The 17,067-nt window shown below is 37.9% G+C and overlaps 1 protein-coding gene across 1 annotated transcript in view; it reads right to left on the bottom strand.

The window, feature by feature from the left end:
* LOC149222930 (U-box domain-containing protein) overlaps positions 1–17,067 on the bottom strand; it is a 71,432-nt gene that overhangs the window by 41,110 nt on the left and 13,255 nt on the right. The window contains exons 3-6 of the mRNA XM_089385673.1: positions 10,270–10,474; positions 10,026–10,174; positions 9,567–9,885; positions 8,428–8,580 (exon numbers count right to left, since the gene is read on the bottom strand). Of these exons, the coding sequence (XP_089241799.1) occupies positions 8,428–8,580; positions 9,567–9,885; positions 10,026–10,174; positions 10,270–10,474 (826 nt within the window). The remainder of the gene's footprint in view (positions 1–8,427; positions 8,581–9,566; positions 9,886–10,025; positions 10,175–10,269; positions 10,475–17,067) is intronic.

The raw sequence follows: 17,067 nt of genomic DNA, 5'->3' as shown, positions 1-17,067 counted from the left end.
ACAATCACCTACGTAAGAGAACAATAGCTCAATATGATGTTACAAATGAGTCCTGAGTGTGCATTTATACCAACTGAAGAGTTGGGGCACCCTCACCAAGACAGGTTATGGGCCCACATAACGACTAGGTCAATCTTATTTGCCTAGGAATAAAATGGATGTTGACTAGATGACTTTAAACCAAACCCTAGAAACTCACTAATACACTAATAATGATTACAAAGTAAGGTCAGCTATGCCCATATGTAAAGATTACACCATCATATCAACATCCCCCATTAAGAATTATGAAATACAAATAGGATACTAGGTTTATAGAGACCCAACTCTATTAAATCTAAGACTACTTGATAAAAAATTAAGAAAGTATGAATATATAATGAGAACAAATTTATGGATACCCAACTCAAGTACACCTCTGAGAGCTCAAACATAGCCAACTTAAATACACCTAAGGAAGATTGAATATAGCAAAGATAGCTAAAATATAGCTAAAGTGACTTAAATATGATTGAAGTGGGTGTGTGGATAACCAACTCAAACATAAGGTCAGTCCATGATACAAAGGTGAGTGTGTTTATAGATACCAAGGTCAAAATAGAGTCAGCCTTATTTACTGCATCCCCCCTTAGTGAACAAGAGGCCTTGAATAGTTAGATCAACCTCAACATGTGTGCTTAAAGGTTATTGCTCAAATATAACCATAGTCCTCCTCCCAATCAATCACCAACAAATCACATCACCTTGAACATGTGGCAATGAAGGGTACACTTTAATAAAGTGTAGTACCATGCAAATAAAAAATCTTCTCCCTAGCAAAATGCTTCCATGATAACAACAAAACATGAAGTCCAACCTAAACAGCACAACAACCAAGGGATTATGCAAAAGTCAATAGGAAACTTCACGAAACATGTATCTCCTAACCACCATCATCTAACCCCTTGGGGGGCTAGAACCATTTTCCATATCAAAGATAAGCATATATATCAAACCATCATAAAGAGAGCAGAAAAACAAACACCATCCAAAGGAGAAGTATGACTCCCCAACCACAGATCTTGTTAAAATTGGCAACTAGGGCCAAAATCCATGTGGGCCATCTTATTTATGGTAGTTGATATTTTTCTTGGATCCCTCTCATCAAAAGGTGTAGGATTGATCTAAAGATCATCAAATTCCGATAAGTATTCATGAAGTTATGAATTTATTTGTGTTATAAGACAATTCGTCAAAGTCGGCCAGCAACCAAATAAACCCCACATGTGCTCAACCTTTTAGTATAAAAGGACATGACTTGAGAGCCATTTCACACACACTTCTCACTTGATTTCTCTCCACTTGTATTGGGTTTTAGTGTGAGAGAAATCTAGGAGGAAGAAGCCCTAGACATTGGAGGAAAGGAGGTTGCCCTAGCCACAGCAAAGATGACAGGCCAGCAAAGCCATGGAAGGAACCTCTACACTAACCTAAAGCTGCCCTAACGTTGTCCTAAGGATGCCCTAGCCGCAGTCCTAAGGATGCCCTAGTGCAACACATACCTTGGAGAAAGCTCGTTGAAGGAGGACAAGCCGCAGCAAGAAGAGGCCAAGGTAATGAGGGATGTTCAGCAATTCCTTACGTTGTCCTAACACCAAAACCTAGCCGCAATTAAGAAGGCTGAGGAGATTCTGGACAGCGTAATGTGGAGGAGATTAAGGAGGCTGAGGGAGGCCTTAGCAAGCCCTAGCAAGAGCAAGAAGAGGCGAAGACAGCGAGGAGATCAGGGACTGTTTTAAGGGTTAAAACAAAGCACCGAGCTGCTGGAAGGAGGCCGAGGTTACTTGCTGGGTAGGCTGAGTTGGACTTGCGTAAGGTGAATTGAGGGCTCATTGTATCAGCTATCTCATGTCTCATATTTCATTCATTCATTATTCAATTATACATTTATTATCCTATATGGATATCATGTCATTATCCTTCTTATGTTAGGTATCTAGGTGAATTAAATATTGTTCATTATATCGATATCAGAGCCAAAAGTCTAACCACACCAATCTTTCAAAGTTCCTTGAAACCTTGCATTTGGCCAATTCATCAAAAACCATATTTTCACAGTTTCTCCCATTACCAGTTCTACGGCCATAATCAGGCATTTGGCCATTTTAAATTCAAAAGTTTTAGAAAGATTATTCTACTATAAACTAATTCAGCTACCAAACACATAACAGATAAGGTTATTGAGTTCACATCAAGGTAAAAGGCAAGGTTAACATTTCTTGTGTGATTTCTACTCCAAAACATTGGAAGAAGGCATCAAAACAATTAAAGTGAACGTTGCACATCAAATTGGTGCCATTGAGTCCCCCTCCAATATATATATATATCAAAAAATTTCATTGGAGACTACTACCATACTTTGAAAAGTCCAAGCGGAAGATCCATTATGTTGAAATTTAAAGAAGCATACGATGAATTCAAAGAACATAATATCATACTAATTAAAATAGCAACTAAAATACATGGCACTAGACATGAAGCATACCACAAGAATTCACATCTTAGAACAGAGTGGAAATAAGTTGAAACCACAAAAGAAATTATCACCTCTCCAATTAATTGGAGAGCCTCTCTACAGTCAGCATGTGAAGAGTCAAGTGCTGAAGAAGTTTGAGAAGTAGCACTGTCAAAACTAAAATTACAAAGCATGACAGATCACACCGGTGATTGCCAACACACCATATAGACACCAAACTGTTCTGGAACACATTAAAACTATATCTAACTGATATCATCAAGGGCATATCCAAAATTGCTGTCAACCAAGGCCAAGGGTTTGAGGATGTTAAATCCATCTGTTGCAAATATTAATCCAAAAAATCTCAATTCATAAGTTGTGATTTGAGGGTTTAGCTCAATTGGTCAAGTTCCTGTCTTTGAAGCATCTCCATATTGAGAGGTTGTGGGGTCCATTCTCCTTGACACTCTCGGGGTTAGGCTTTGTTAATAAGCGATTTGATCCCTTGGGTGGATCTGCCCGAAACAATGTTTCCAAGGATGTAGCAATCACCAATCTCCAGAGTCCATGAACCACATCCAAAAAAAATAAGTTATGATTTGTTCATAAGAGTCAGTTACATTATAATATTATATAGTATAATATTGACTCAAGACTCAATCGAAAAAGTCATAATTTTTATATTTATAGAATTGTGGAGTTTTAAAGGTACCTAGAAAAGGAAAAAAATTGATGACATCATCCAGGTACGAGGAGAAAAGATATATAAGGATTTTTAATTAAAATGCTATTTAGAGTTTGGATATCCAACTTCTCGTTGAAGAAGTGGGTCCTTTTTATTTTCTATGCCATCTTAACATCAAAGGTATAATGGGTATTAAACTACGGCAAACACATGTATACCTACAACATGAACTAGAACGGCTGTTTAGAGTTTCGAACTTTCGATATCCAACTTCACATTGAAGAAGTGAGTCCTTATTTTCTATGCCACCATAATATCAAAGATATGATGGGTATTAAACTAAGGCAAACACATGTATACTTACAACATCAACTAACAACTAACAAGAGTACGAAAAAAATACAAAGGAAAATCAAGATCTCAAGAAGAAACTTGCTCAAAACTTACTAGAAAAAATATGATGAAATTTCTCGCCTAGAAAATCAAGAAGCCAAAGGATAACTAGCAGTGCAATCAGACAAGAGAATCAAGATATCAAGAAGAAACTCAATGTAAACTTAAAAACAACAATGAAAATTCTTGCAAATCAAGATATCAAGAAGAAACTCAATGTGAACTCAAAAACAACAATGAAAATACTTGCCTAGGGAACCTTAGTCGAAGGTTGCTTGAACAAATAAAAAGGTTAAAAGAGAAGAATCCAAAATCAAGATATTCAAAATAAATTCAACGAGTCAAAAAATGATGCATAGCTTTCACATCAAAGGGATCATATCAAAGTTTGGTTGTGCAAATCAAGAAGTTAAAAGGGAGAAATAAAAACAAAATCGAAAAATTTAGATCAACCAATGATACAATGACCCATCCAATTGAAATAGGGATATCAGTATGTCGAAATACAAATAACAGATACAAGAACCCTAGCAAATTCAAGCATCTTAACTAATAAAATTTCAGTGATCAATAGAGCAACATATGTGCATGAAGTTATAATACCAAAGGCGAATCAAGAAAACTCTAAAAACATGAGGAAAATCAAGTTACACAAACACCCTATCAACATCCTAGCCGCGACAAACAACATTGTAAACAATCAACATATCTACATCACTCTAAACAAAAGCAACAATTGACCTTTATTTCAAAGAATATCAATTCCAATATAATCGGGTCTCAAAAATAAAAGTCATTTAGGAAATCACAATACAAAAAGTTCAACTTGGGAGCCCTGTACATAGAGTTCCACAGAAGAGTTCAAACCCTTACAATTCGACAAATTCTACTCTGCACTTAGTAAATCATATCATCTCATGTTTTCAACCATCACAGCTTCAAGGGTGGATAATCATGAGAAGGCATTGCAGTCCAAAATGAAGATACAATTTTTTCCATAAATGTTTTGAGGAAAAAGCATCTTTGAAAGGAGAAGCAATTTAAAGGAATATAAAATACATAATAAATAATAATTATAATAGTAATAATAAATAATCTAAAGGACACAACCCTTTCCTTTCAGGTCTGTCAATGAATATAAGTACATAGTCCCAAGGCATATTGTATCATCTATCTCATATATCTAATTGATTCGTTATTCAATTATATATTATTTGTCTTAGATGGATTTCAAATATTCATCCTTCTTGTGCTGGATGAGATACAATTCATTACAACAATACCAGTGCTAGCCTCCAATTCCACATGTCCATCTGAGTGTTGAGTCCCAAAAAAACCTAGGTCTTTGACTCTTGCGTCAACACAAGCTCCAAGACCTCCATGGAACATCAAGGATACAATAACCAAGTCTTCATCCAAGCAAGGCATCACCACAAGCACAAGACTCATCAAACTAATTTCTCCATGATATTGCCCTAGCCTCACATCCCAAAAGAACAAAGTTGCAAAACCATGCAAGGCATTAACTCCACTCTCCATGGCTTCTACCAGGGTACAAGCCTTCACGATATAACAAAAGCCATGATAACCACCATCATCTTCAACATAATGTTCTTCTCTGGGTGATACATGCATAACACAAAGTTCAAACCCTAGCTTGACCAGATCAAACATTTGTCATCACACAAGAGTAATCTCTCCTGGTGTCCTCGTACATCCAAGACATACATCTCTCTCTCCTCGTCTTCTATTAAGATTTCCATATGAACCCTAATGTATCCAAGACAAGTACAAAGTCAATGTTGATAATGAATATAAGAGCTCTCTCCTACCTTTATATATAGAGTAGGTGAGGAAGGCTAACAAAAATCAAGGACCTAAGTCCATACATTAAGTGCTCTATGATACGAGGATGTACACATGTTGAACTAGGGTTTATCCAACCCCCTCCAAGCATGATCTTCCTTGGGCTAAATGATCCTCCTCCAAAATGGCATTCTCTCCAACATGTTATTTGTCCAATGCACCCACTTCATGGTGATCCACTATCCAAGTGTCCCCATGCAAGGTGCTCCTCTAATTTTGTGCCACATATCCTTTCTGGTGCCCAATGCTACATTCATGTGAACCAATGTGATCACAAAGCTACAATGCTCATCCTCCTCTCATGTGTATGAACCTCCATAGTAAATATTAAAAAGTCCCAAGCTCCATTAGTTGAGTAACCAATACTCCTCCCAAGTGTGCACCCAATGGGTTGGTCATCATGTTGATTGAGGTAACAACCTCCTAGATAATGACAATATGCTAGCACTCTTAACCAGAAGTCAAGCATCCACACAAATCGCACCATCCATATGTCAATAAAGTGTCACCAAGGGATTGGGAGACCTAGCAAGGTGAAAACACATACGAAGTAGCCCAAAAGCTAAGATAAAAAAAAATGGCCAATAGATTACTCTTATTAACATCTACAAAATTTTTGACAAAGCCCTAATGCAAAACAAAATTCTATTGTCAAACAAAGGGATGCTTTACCGCCCAAAAGGACATAATGAATAGGTGGAGTGGAGCACTACATTGCTCAAGAATATGTTATATCAATAGTGAAGAGTGACTCAGGATTCAATCCCTTCATTTTACATTCCATCAGTCAATAAGAAAATTCCAATTGCGTATGCTATAACATTACAAAATTGAACTGAGGAACCCTTTAAACATTCAATTGCAAAGGGTACAATTTAGTGTGATAGGCCTCAATGATGCAATTAAATAGTAGATTCCTGGTATAGGCAATCTTAATATACCCAACCATAGAATTTTTGTTTAAGGAAAAAATATGTAACATCCCAAATACTAATGAAGCATGTTTCAGTTAACAGTTATATCAAGGATAAAGCAAGAGGGAAGAAGGCGGCATAGCCAGTTACACACATTGGTGGCTGGAATGAATCGAGTATTGCAGGGCTAATAGAGAAGCCCAAGCACTTTTGGCATGTAGGATGGGATTGTTTGAGGTAAGCTCACAATGGCAGCAAACATTGATTTCTAACAGCTTGTGGATTGATCTAAATGGTTATTTTCTGCAGGGATGCTGCCCTTTCCTACATTTTTGCATCTAAGCTTAGGGATAGTTCACGGGCAAAAGGTTTGTTGGCAGCAGATTTCATGGCAGTTTGCAGTGGGCTTCAGTGCATTCCTGCATTTTAGTGCCTATGTTGCTCAGAAGCCCATCCTGAGACAACTTCAAAAGCCCACTGCAGGAATGCAAAACAAAATTCTAGTGGAGGGAAACTAGATCTTCTTGGTCCTGCAGGGGTCTTGCTTGCAGGCCAATCAAGGGGCCTGCGGATCACATTGTTTCAGTGTTGGAGCAATGTCTATTCCACTGTAACCTAGTCCAGATGATCTTAAGGTTTTTTCTGCACTCAGATCCAGTAGACATGTTACAAACAACCTGTGTTACTATTTACAAGGTGCTGGTTCTTTAGCCTAATTGCTGTTCCCTATGCAGTGCAATATCACAATCACTTTGGCATTTTAGGGTTTGTTGTGCCAGGACTTCAGTGGCTTCAGTGGTTATGTTTATCCTTGCACGTCCTTCCTAGCAGTGTGAGGGGGAAGGATCTTTCATTATTCTTGCCTCAGCAAATACTGCTCCCTCGCATGTTGCCTAAGAAGTAATGGGAGGATTTGTAATGGCAAGCTCATAATGTTGAGCTGTTCCCTCGCATGAAGACCCTAAAGGGGCCCCCAATTTGGTTCTACATATGTATGGCTCTTCCTTGTATGTCATAAGGCGGCTCTGAGGGATCTAGTTTACAATTTTGGGCTCAGTGTTTTTTGCCATCGATCCATGTGTCCAGCAACAAGCTATATGCTGTTTAGTTTGTCCCATGTACTAAACAGAGATGGTCAGAAAATTTTATAAGTCCAACAAATAACCAGAAAATTAGGCCAATGGGACTAAAATGAGTACAACTAATATGAATATCATGTAGAAGCATGAGAGAAACTTCTAGAACAATACTGAAAGCAGAAAGGATGAAAGCATATAGCTAAAAGTTAAGATATAAACAACTGTTGAAGTACAACAAAGCCTCCATGTAAAACGGAAAGTACGCCAAGGTCTGCTTGAGCTGGCTGCTGAAGCGTATTTTGAAAACAAGGAATGTAGAACAAGGAAGTACTTTAATTAATGAACATGTTTCTATGTTCATCAAAAATTAAATCTTGAAATATAATTGGGTTTCTAGCTGCAGCAGGTCAAGGCAACAAACAAACAATGCTATCTACAACAGCCACACAACCTAACGACAAACTAATTTCTTTCTACATGGGAAAACATTTAGCAAATGAGACATAAAGATGGTTTTGCACTGAAAATTAGTAAAATATTCAACTGCTAAATGACCCTTGAATCAAGCATATATGGAACATTATAACTATAGATTTATCTGAATTGTATGAGGACTGTAAAATTAACTTATATGTGGAACATATATAGCAAATTCATCTTGTCAAATCCCTCTTCAAAATCGAAGTATATAATAATAATAATAATAATAATATTCATTTTAAGGTCACAGCCAAGCTAGACACCAAATTGGTGTATGAGACCCCCTTGTTTGTGGGACAAGGGACCCACCTCCGCGCAGCGATTTGACTGCTAAGTCTACGAAGGCATACATACTCTACCCCCCTCTGGTTTTGAACCTGTGACCTCTTAGGAGGAAACACATGCTCTTAACCATTAGGCCCACTCATACCTGAATTTCAAATTAAAGAACACTCACTAAAGAAATATAGGTACCCATGTTCCCAAACTTCAATGTAGCAAGTTGCAACATACCCTGAGTATTTGAGCCTCATAGCAAAGCCTTTGTTGAGATAACCGATCAATTTCTTCCTTTGCATTAGCAATTTCTTGCTCTAATTGTGGAGGAGCTCCTGCACCACGTTGGGCTTCAAGTGTGGCAAGTGCATCTTTACTCCTCGAGAGATCCTACATTTTACACAAACAAAATATGCTAGTAATTAAAACACTTACAGCCTACCATAATAAAATATACTCTCAAACTCGTCTTTATGTGTGCAACATGCCTAAAAGCAACATTTAAAATTATGTTCCGGAGAAACCCTTCAAAATGCACAGCAATAGGTCCCACATGTGAATCACTACTAACCACCTTGTTGCATTTCAGAGAACACAATGGTCAAAGCATTAGTCATTTGAAAAAAAAATATCTTTTCCTGAAACCGAATCAAGCATTAAGCACCAATGTGTTGCTTTAGCATCTTGTTAACTACAGTAAATGACCATAATTCATTTCAGTATAACAAAGAGAAAATAGCCACAACTCCCATACTCAAGTTGAAGCTCTTCCATGGAAGGACATGAATGGTCTAAAAGGGACTTGTTCAACTACTAAGTCCACCAAAGCAAATCCCATTTTAACTGATATTACCTTGATATGCAATTGGAAAACTTTGTACAACCAAACAAGTATAAACCCCAGAGAATTATGTTTAGTAGCATTATATAATATAAATAAAGAATTCAAAGTGGCAAATTGCCAATGGTTCTTCATATGGATTCTATGCAGTGTCCAAAATATTTGTTTATAAAACTACCTATATGTTTCAACCATTGTTGAAAATCTAGCCAGCAATTCTATTACTCAACCTAAATAGACATTAGGATTTGACACAAGCAAGGTATTTAGATTCTAGAATGAACAATAGGTTTTGACAAGCATGATATTCAGCAAATTACTCATACAATTCATAATCACAATTTTCAACAAATGTCACATTTTTCTTTCAACTATTGGAAAGCGCAAGCCTATAGGCTAATAGCATTTCAGCAACGCCTGAATATAGGTCACATCTATAAGAGAACTAAAGTTGCCATTTCAATTGCAACTTCGAAAATCCCAAAGAAAACTACTTTCACCATAGAAAACAAATAAATATAATTCCTAAACTTACATGCATTAGGCTCTTGTAGTCGGACAATGCTCTCAAAAGACCTAAGTTCAGTATTCTTGCTGTCATGAAAAAACATTCAGTAACAAAAGAATATCTGGTCTGTTTTTCATCACTCGAGGATTTATGTATGGAATTAGAGATAACAGAATCAGAAGCATGGTTACTGCCAGAACTCGTGGCTCCTTGAGATCGTAAGACACGACGTTCCTCTTGTTCCCTCTGTTGTTGAAACTGCCTGAAACTTTCAGTACGTGAATAGTTCCCTCTATCCACCCAAGCTGCAATCTCTTCAGATGATGCATGAAGTGCTGTCAAACTCCTACAATAAATTTATCAGCTAATACGTCAACACCAGCATAATTTATTTGCACGAAACGTTTATAGAGGAACAAAGATATAACACTAGAACTTAGGGAAATGAAAATTCCAATCGAAATAAAAAAAACAGTAATATCTCACTGAAAATCAAGACGGCTGCTGTGCAGGATATAATTTGGATCAATCAAGGTCAATTTTTTCAAATCTTCTAGAAATGGTTCACAAAGCTTTAGCATAACAGCACTGAGATTCACAAACATGCCAGTGCTGGCACATTTAAGAGGATTTATCTGCAATATATAGCAAACACAAGGCAGTAAAATTCAAAACAGAAACTAAAGATGAAAAGCATCATATTTCCTTGCAGAAAGCAACCAATGCATACATTGATTCCTGCCCTTGCTGCATTTTTTTCAATGACTTCCGCCAAGTATTCAAGAACCTTTTCACGCGTATTTGAATTCTTTAAGAGATGATACAAAACATTATGGAGGCCTTCATATAACTGATGCATAACCGTCTTTATTGTAGTGAATGTGGACTGTAAATCGGCCTGACGGCGAGTCTCCGCTTGAGAAAAGCATTGGCGCCTAGCAATTTGCAAAAATATTTCAGTCAGTTTATTGATGTCTTGATGGTAAATGCTTTAAGTAATAAAAAAAACAGATGTTCAAAAAAATGTCTTGATGGTAAATGCTTTAAAGTAATAAAAAAAACAGACGTTCAAAAAAAATGTCTTGATGGTAAATGCTTAAAGTAATAAAAAAAACAGATGTTCAAATTCCTTCATGTACGTCAAATTTAGATGTTGCTTTGAATGATTCTTGAAATATTACTGAGAATCCCAAAGAAAACATAGAGATTTCAAAAGAAACTAAATTGATTTTTAGGGGAAAAGAGAAGGAACTAAGGGCCATGGTAAAGCTTGTCTTAAGATGCAAAAGCAACCAGAAGTCAAAGAAGGAGGATGTTCAAACTCCAAATTATGCAACCCCCAAAATTCAAGATACAGAAATAAACACTAATAATGTAAATGAGCCAAATATTGTTTCACGTCATGATGAGATTGAAAACAATAGTCTGTATAGAACCTTCAATGCCTATTGAATCCTCACACACTTTTAAAACAAAAATTTCCAAGGAGTGTATTAATGTGAAACAAAATCCCATCATGGGGATATGCCACCTTAGTAAAGATAGCTTACAATTACAGACATTCATAGGTAGCAACCACAGGCCATAGAGGCCCACAAATCATGGCAACAAAACCACGAGTAAATACCTGAGTAACAAAGGATACTATCACATCAAATTGAGGACTTGCAACCAAAAGATAGCTTCCAGATTGGCAAACATTTTAGTGGAGGTAATGCCCCAAGGCTCATAAACTACCTTTATAAGGAAATTGTACAATTTACAAGCTCAATGGATTGTAGTAGTTTTCCCCCTTTCCCCAAGAGGAATGTGTCTTTCTAAAAAGAAAGGGGGCAAGGATAAAACTTTAAAGTTCTTGCAATTCAAAAGAACACATTGTCCTAAGTATTAACTAATAAGTACAAGGCAGCAGCTTCTGGAGTCTAATATTCCTAATAGAGATTGTACAAAAATCTGGCATCTTTGCAAGAAGGCAATACCATTCATGAATCAAAACATATCTAAGGTTCCAGGTGGGGGAAACAGTATCAATTTCTCTTTAGACAAAATCCTCGGGCAGCAGCCTATTGGATCAAAAGCAGAGGCAATGCCAATCATAAACTGGCTCAATGATAAAGGACTCTTCCACCTGTCCCAAATATCAAAATGGGATACCCATACTCATGCCTGGATAGGCTGGAGCTTTCCGGATCCTCCCAATGTTTTGGATAACAGTCTCACCGCCCTAAAAACGCTCCTCCACAGCAAAGCTCCGGTTCAAGAAGGTGCACTGGATGGGTATCGATGGGATCCATCTGGAACACAATACACGGTTAAAGCGGGACATCAATATCTTTGTGACAGCACCTATCAACAAGAATCCTGGAACCACTGGAAAATAGTATGGAGAGCCGAGGCTCCCCCCAAGGTTAAGTTCTTCTTTTGGCTTCTTCTGAAAGGGAAAACATTAACAGCGGAGAATCTAAGAAAGAGAGGCATAATGGGCCCATCCAGGTGCCCAAATTGTTGCAGATCAGAGGAAACAATGCAGCACTTATTTATTGATTGCCCGGTTGCCGGTGAATGCTGGAAGGAAATGGCCTCAATTGGAGAATCACCATGGGAACCCCAGAACACAATTGCAGAAACGATCTACAAATGGAGGAAGAACTGCCCTTGGAAGGAGAAAAGAAGCCAACTGGCTCAAAGAGTATGGAACACCATACCTCTCACTCTTTTATGGCGCATTTGGCTAGCGCGAAATGGCAAGGTCTTCCAAGAAAAAGGATTCAGCACCAGGAAAATTTGCCATAAGGCCAAAATGTTGGCTCTAGAATCAATAACAAATCACACCAATGGCAAAGTTAATGCAACAAACTACAGTGCAGAGGAGAGAAATTTCCTCAGCTACGTTCTGGAGAACATATCCAGTGCTCAGGAAACCAGCAGGAAGGGGACCAAGGTGAAGGAAGTAAACAGTGCATGGAAACTGCGATTGAAAGAAGAGGAACTCTCTAATTGGATGAGCAACTGTAATAGATTCTGCCTATTCTTCGATGGCGCATCAAAGTCGAACCCAGGTTTAGCAGGTGCAGGGGGCCTTATTTGCAATGCAAACGGAGACTGTATCCTTCATTATGAATGGGGGCTAGGGGAGAACTCCAACAACAGAGCTGAAGGACTAGCCCTGTTTCAGGGACTCACCCAATTAATTAAGCTCGGGATAAAGAAGGCAGCGGTGTTCGGGGATTCCTCAATAATCATCCGACTTATGGCACACCGGCAGAGCACTCCAAACATACTCCTCCAGCAGATAAATCAGCGAAATCAACTCCTTCACGAAACAATGGAAGAGGTAAGCTATTATCACATTCTACGCAGTCTGAACAAGGAAGCGGATAAGCATGCCAACAGGGCATGTGAAAGGCCCGTTGGCAGTCTGTGCTGTAATTCCAGCGTGTCGTTCCAACCATTACCATGACCGTTTCAAATCAAGTCAACAGCACGCGGTTCCCAGCTGACAGAACTAGTGGGATTGATCAGGTAATCCGTGCCGGCGACAGAATCAGGCATGTGGGGAGGATTTTGCCCGGATATGCAAACAGGAACTCGTCTAAAAACGCGAAATGGCACAGGCTCTCAAGCGAGGATCGTCCTTTCAGATCGAACCTCCATACTAAGCAAGATCTGCATCTGATCACACAGCGGGTCAGCAATAATCCCAAGACATCCAGGTCGACATCTTCCCGCCTTCGAAGCAAGCAGTCCGATTCTATAAATACAATAGAGAACAGAGCTCCTCAACGCATTAAGCATAGTGGTTTGGGTGAGCATTGGCACAGCAGTATTTGGCAAAGTGCTCAATCCATCAAGCCTGCTCGAATCACAGTAGCAGCCTCGCCCAGCTACATTCGTGCATCAGAGACTCGAGTTTTAGTGGCTGGTATATCAAACAGGACGTTGCCGGAGACAAATATGAATCGAACAGAGGACTGTCTTCATTGCGCAGACCTCCAAGCAGAATTTGAGGAGCTGAGAGCGCAGCAGCGCATCATGGAGGACCAGGTCAAGAGTCTGGAGGCAAGAATGGAGGATCAGTATAGGATTCTTAATGAGAAATACAGGGCAGAAATCAATCTCTTTCTGCATAGAGTGTCTTCTCTCTATGAACAGTTCAGAAACTTGGCAAATCGTTGTAGTCATGCAGAAGAGTCGATTGCAATCCTTCAGTACATGATGGATAAAAAGAACAAGGCTGCCCCCAGCTCCTCCAGCGCAAAACAGGTGGATCTAGACCCAAATCCAGAAGAGTCCACGGCCAGGCAGATCAGTCAAATTGAAATAGATTAATTATGATGTGTAGCTGTAAATTTTGGTCTTTGCAGTTTGTTAGGATTTATAGTAGTTTAGGAAGCTTTAGAGGCAGAACTACTAGAACAAGGATCAAGGAAGGGAACCTTTTTGTAATTCCTCTGATCCATGATATCCAGAAAGTATTGTATGTATGGAGAACTGACTCCTTTTTTCAGCTCATAATATAGCAACCGAAATTTGTCTAAAAAAAAAAAGTATTAACTAATAATCCCATAAAATTCCTTATATCCAAAGAAAACTTGATTTGCCTTATGGTCTCTAATAGATTGACAAGATGCAAAGAATCCACTCAATGAAATCAATAAATGCAAATAACCCAAATAAGCCATTAGGAAAGTAATCTGCAGCAATAACATGGTGGGTATTCTTGATACCCAAATAATCAATGAATAGTATAAAGAGTAGTTCACAAGACACGTTACAAGTGAGGAAAATCATCATGGTGGGTATGCTCGATACCCAAATAATCAATGAATAGCATAAAGAGTAGTTCACAAGACATGTTACAAGTGAGGCAAATCCCCAATACCTAAAACATGGGACCACTAAGGTCCCACTCTACTTATCAATGTTGGCATCAACCAACCACTAAGGTAACTAATGACTTTAATAGCCACTAGGACCACACATCAAGATTTCAATGATTACACAAAGTATCACACTAACAACACCAACATCCCTCATTAAGCTTGAATCAAGCAAAATGAAAGGGCATTACAAGTTACTGGCATTTAGTGATAGCTTCCTTCGACCCAAGCAAAGTGTGAAACTTAACAAACTCAGCCTTTACTATAGGTTTGGTGAAAATGTCGACAATCTAGTCCTTGACACAAGAATACTCCATTTGAATATTTCAATTATATCTGAACGTTGAATATAGTAATGATGGAGCCAACGAGACAAAGAAGTCATTGACAAGGTGTTCTATTAAGGCACTCCATGGTGAAAAGGTCACAACTATGTTGCAAGAAACGTGAGACCCTCCCCCATAAAAGCTAAATTTCGCCTCACATGTGCCACATAAGCATGTTGTATCGCCGCACACATGTCGTGTAGATGTTGAAATGCATGCTATGGTGCTTGAAATGTGTTTTAATTGGGTTGAAATGTTTGAAACATTTCAAGCACCATACCATGCATTTCAGCATCTACAAAACATGTGTGGGGCGATACAACATCCCTGTGGCATGTGTGAGGCGAATGCAAAATATTTTTTAAAAACAATAATTTATGAGTGGAGCAGCCTAACATTCAAGCCTAAGGCCCTACTAATGCTAAGTAATTACTATGTTAAGATCATGTTATGTAATTAATGGTAATGTTAAACCTTTTACTTAAATTTTTAGCATTACCATTAATTGTTTCAAGATGTTTGAGAGTGGTTCCAACCTCAATGGATTTCATATGGAGAAAGTAAAATTTTAGATTCCACTCGAAATCCAGACTTAGACTTAACATTTAATCAAGAGCACCAAACCCTCTATGTACCTTGATTGTTGGAACTCCTCTATCATGATTCATCACCCTAGTAAATTGTAAAAGTGTACCCATCACTCAAACAAAACCTAGATTTGACATGTTAAGCTTTTTCTATCTTATTTGAATGCTTAGAGGTGATATTGATGACAAGTATACAATATAGATGAATATGTATCTATATTCTAAATTATAATGTTAAAATTTAAAACTTAAATGCTTTCTTTCAAAGTTTTTGTATATATATATATATAGTTTCCCATTTCTTGATTTTTTGGGGATCTCATTCCCTTTTCAAATACGCATTTCCATTTCATCGTACCATGCAACTTGGGGTCACAAATTTGAAACCCCACAAGCACAAATCCATCCATGGGTACAAGTTGTTGTGCCCTGGGCCAAGTGCCATCCCCAACTAATTTTGACAACTTAAATGCCCCTAGGTCGCAGTTTCTCAAGCCGCAATTTTGTCTCGCCAACTTGCAAACAAACTAACAAACAAACAAAAATGGTAATAATAGACCTTAGTATGTTTGGCCTTTGAATGATACACTAGATCACAAACACTTTGAATCACATCCTAATTATTGCAATGAAGTGACATCTCTAAACAAAGTCCAAGGTCATCCAAATGTGCACACATCCATACAGGTTCCTGCCTAGTTGTGACAACAATTCTACACTCGGCCTTAGTAAAAGAAAGGGAAATCATAGAATTTTTGCTTGACCATGAAATAGATCATGAGGAGAGGAGGCAGGTATAACCAAAACTAAACTTTTGCACATCCTAATAACCATCCCAAATTGAATCTATATTCAACCAAAGTAACCTCACCCCCCGCAATAGTATTGAATACCAAATCGTTATATGCCTCTAAAACATCTCAAAATATGCTTTACTACAAGTTAATGGCTTTCCTTCAGCTCACACATATATCTAGAGACAAGATGAATAACGAAGGTGATATTCCACTTGCTATGAGTCAAACATAGACTACCTACAAGTTGCCAATATAAAGCAACATCAATTATCAAAGATCTTAACAATGAATTCAATTCCGAGCTAAAAACGCTAGGACAAGGTGTGTAACCTTCCATGTGAAACCCTTCTATGAGATCAATAACATTCTTATACTGCCAAATGACAATATCATCATCTAATTGCAAGACACAATACAAGGTATTAAATTTTCTCAAACCATGGTAAATAAAATTTGCACTCTAAAATGTTAAATCTCCTAATACCAGCCTAAGTTTATTTTCCCACGACAATTATTTATTCCCGGCAATTTATTTAATTAACAAAATAAATCCTGAATTAATTAAAAATAAAATCACTAGTATTTAACATCTAGAAATATATGTAGAAAAAATAAATCAAAGAGATCAATCACACACTGTGATAGAAATAATTCACCCACAACAATTCTCCATCAATTATTAATACAGAAAATCAAGGTTTCAACCCACAAAGAATTTACAAAGAAAAACACAATGATTGGAACCTACAACTCAACCCCACTAAAATAATTTGGCCCAAGGAAAATCAACCTCTAAAGAAATTCGGCCCAAGGAAAATCAGCCCTCCTCTCACCAGAAAATCAGCCTCTACGCCTAGCTCTCACTCAACCTATGCGCACTCACACCTCAGCCTTGGCAAATCTACCTCCCCAGCAATTGTACCTCCTCCTCACTTTAG

Source organism: Pinus tabuliformis, chromosome Q, assembly GCF_031772625.1.
Source record: "Pinus tabuliformis cultivar Carrire ecotype Pingquan chromosome Q, CPIR1, whole genome shotgun sequence".
Lineage (NCBI taxonomy): Eukaryota > Viridiplantae > Streptophyta > Pinopsida > Pinales > Pinaceae > Pinus > Pinus tabuliformis.
The sequence above is the reverse complement of the archived record's forward strand: the minus strand, read 5'-3'. Positions and strand labels throughout refer to the sequence as shown.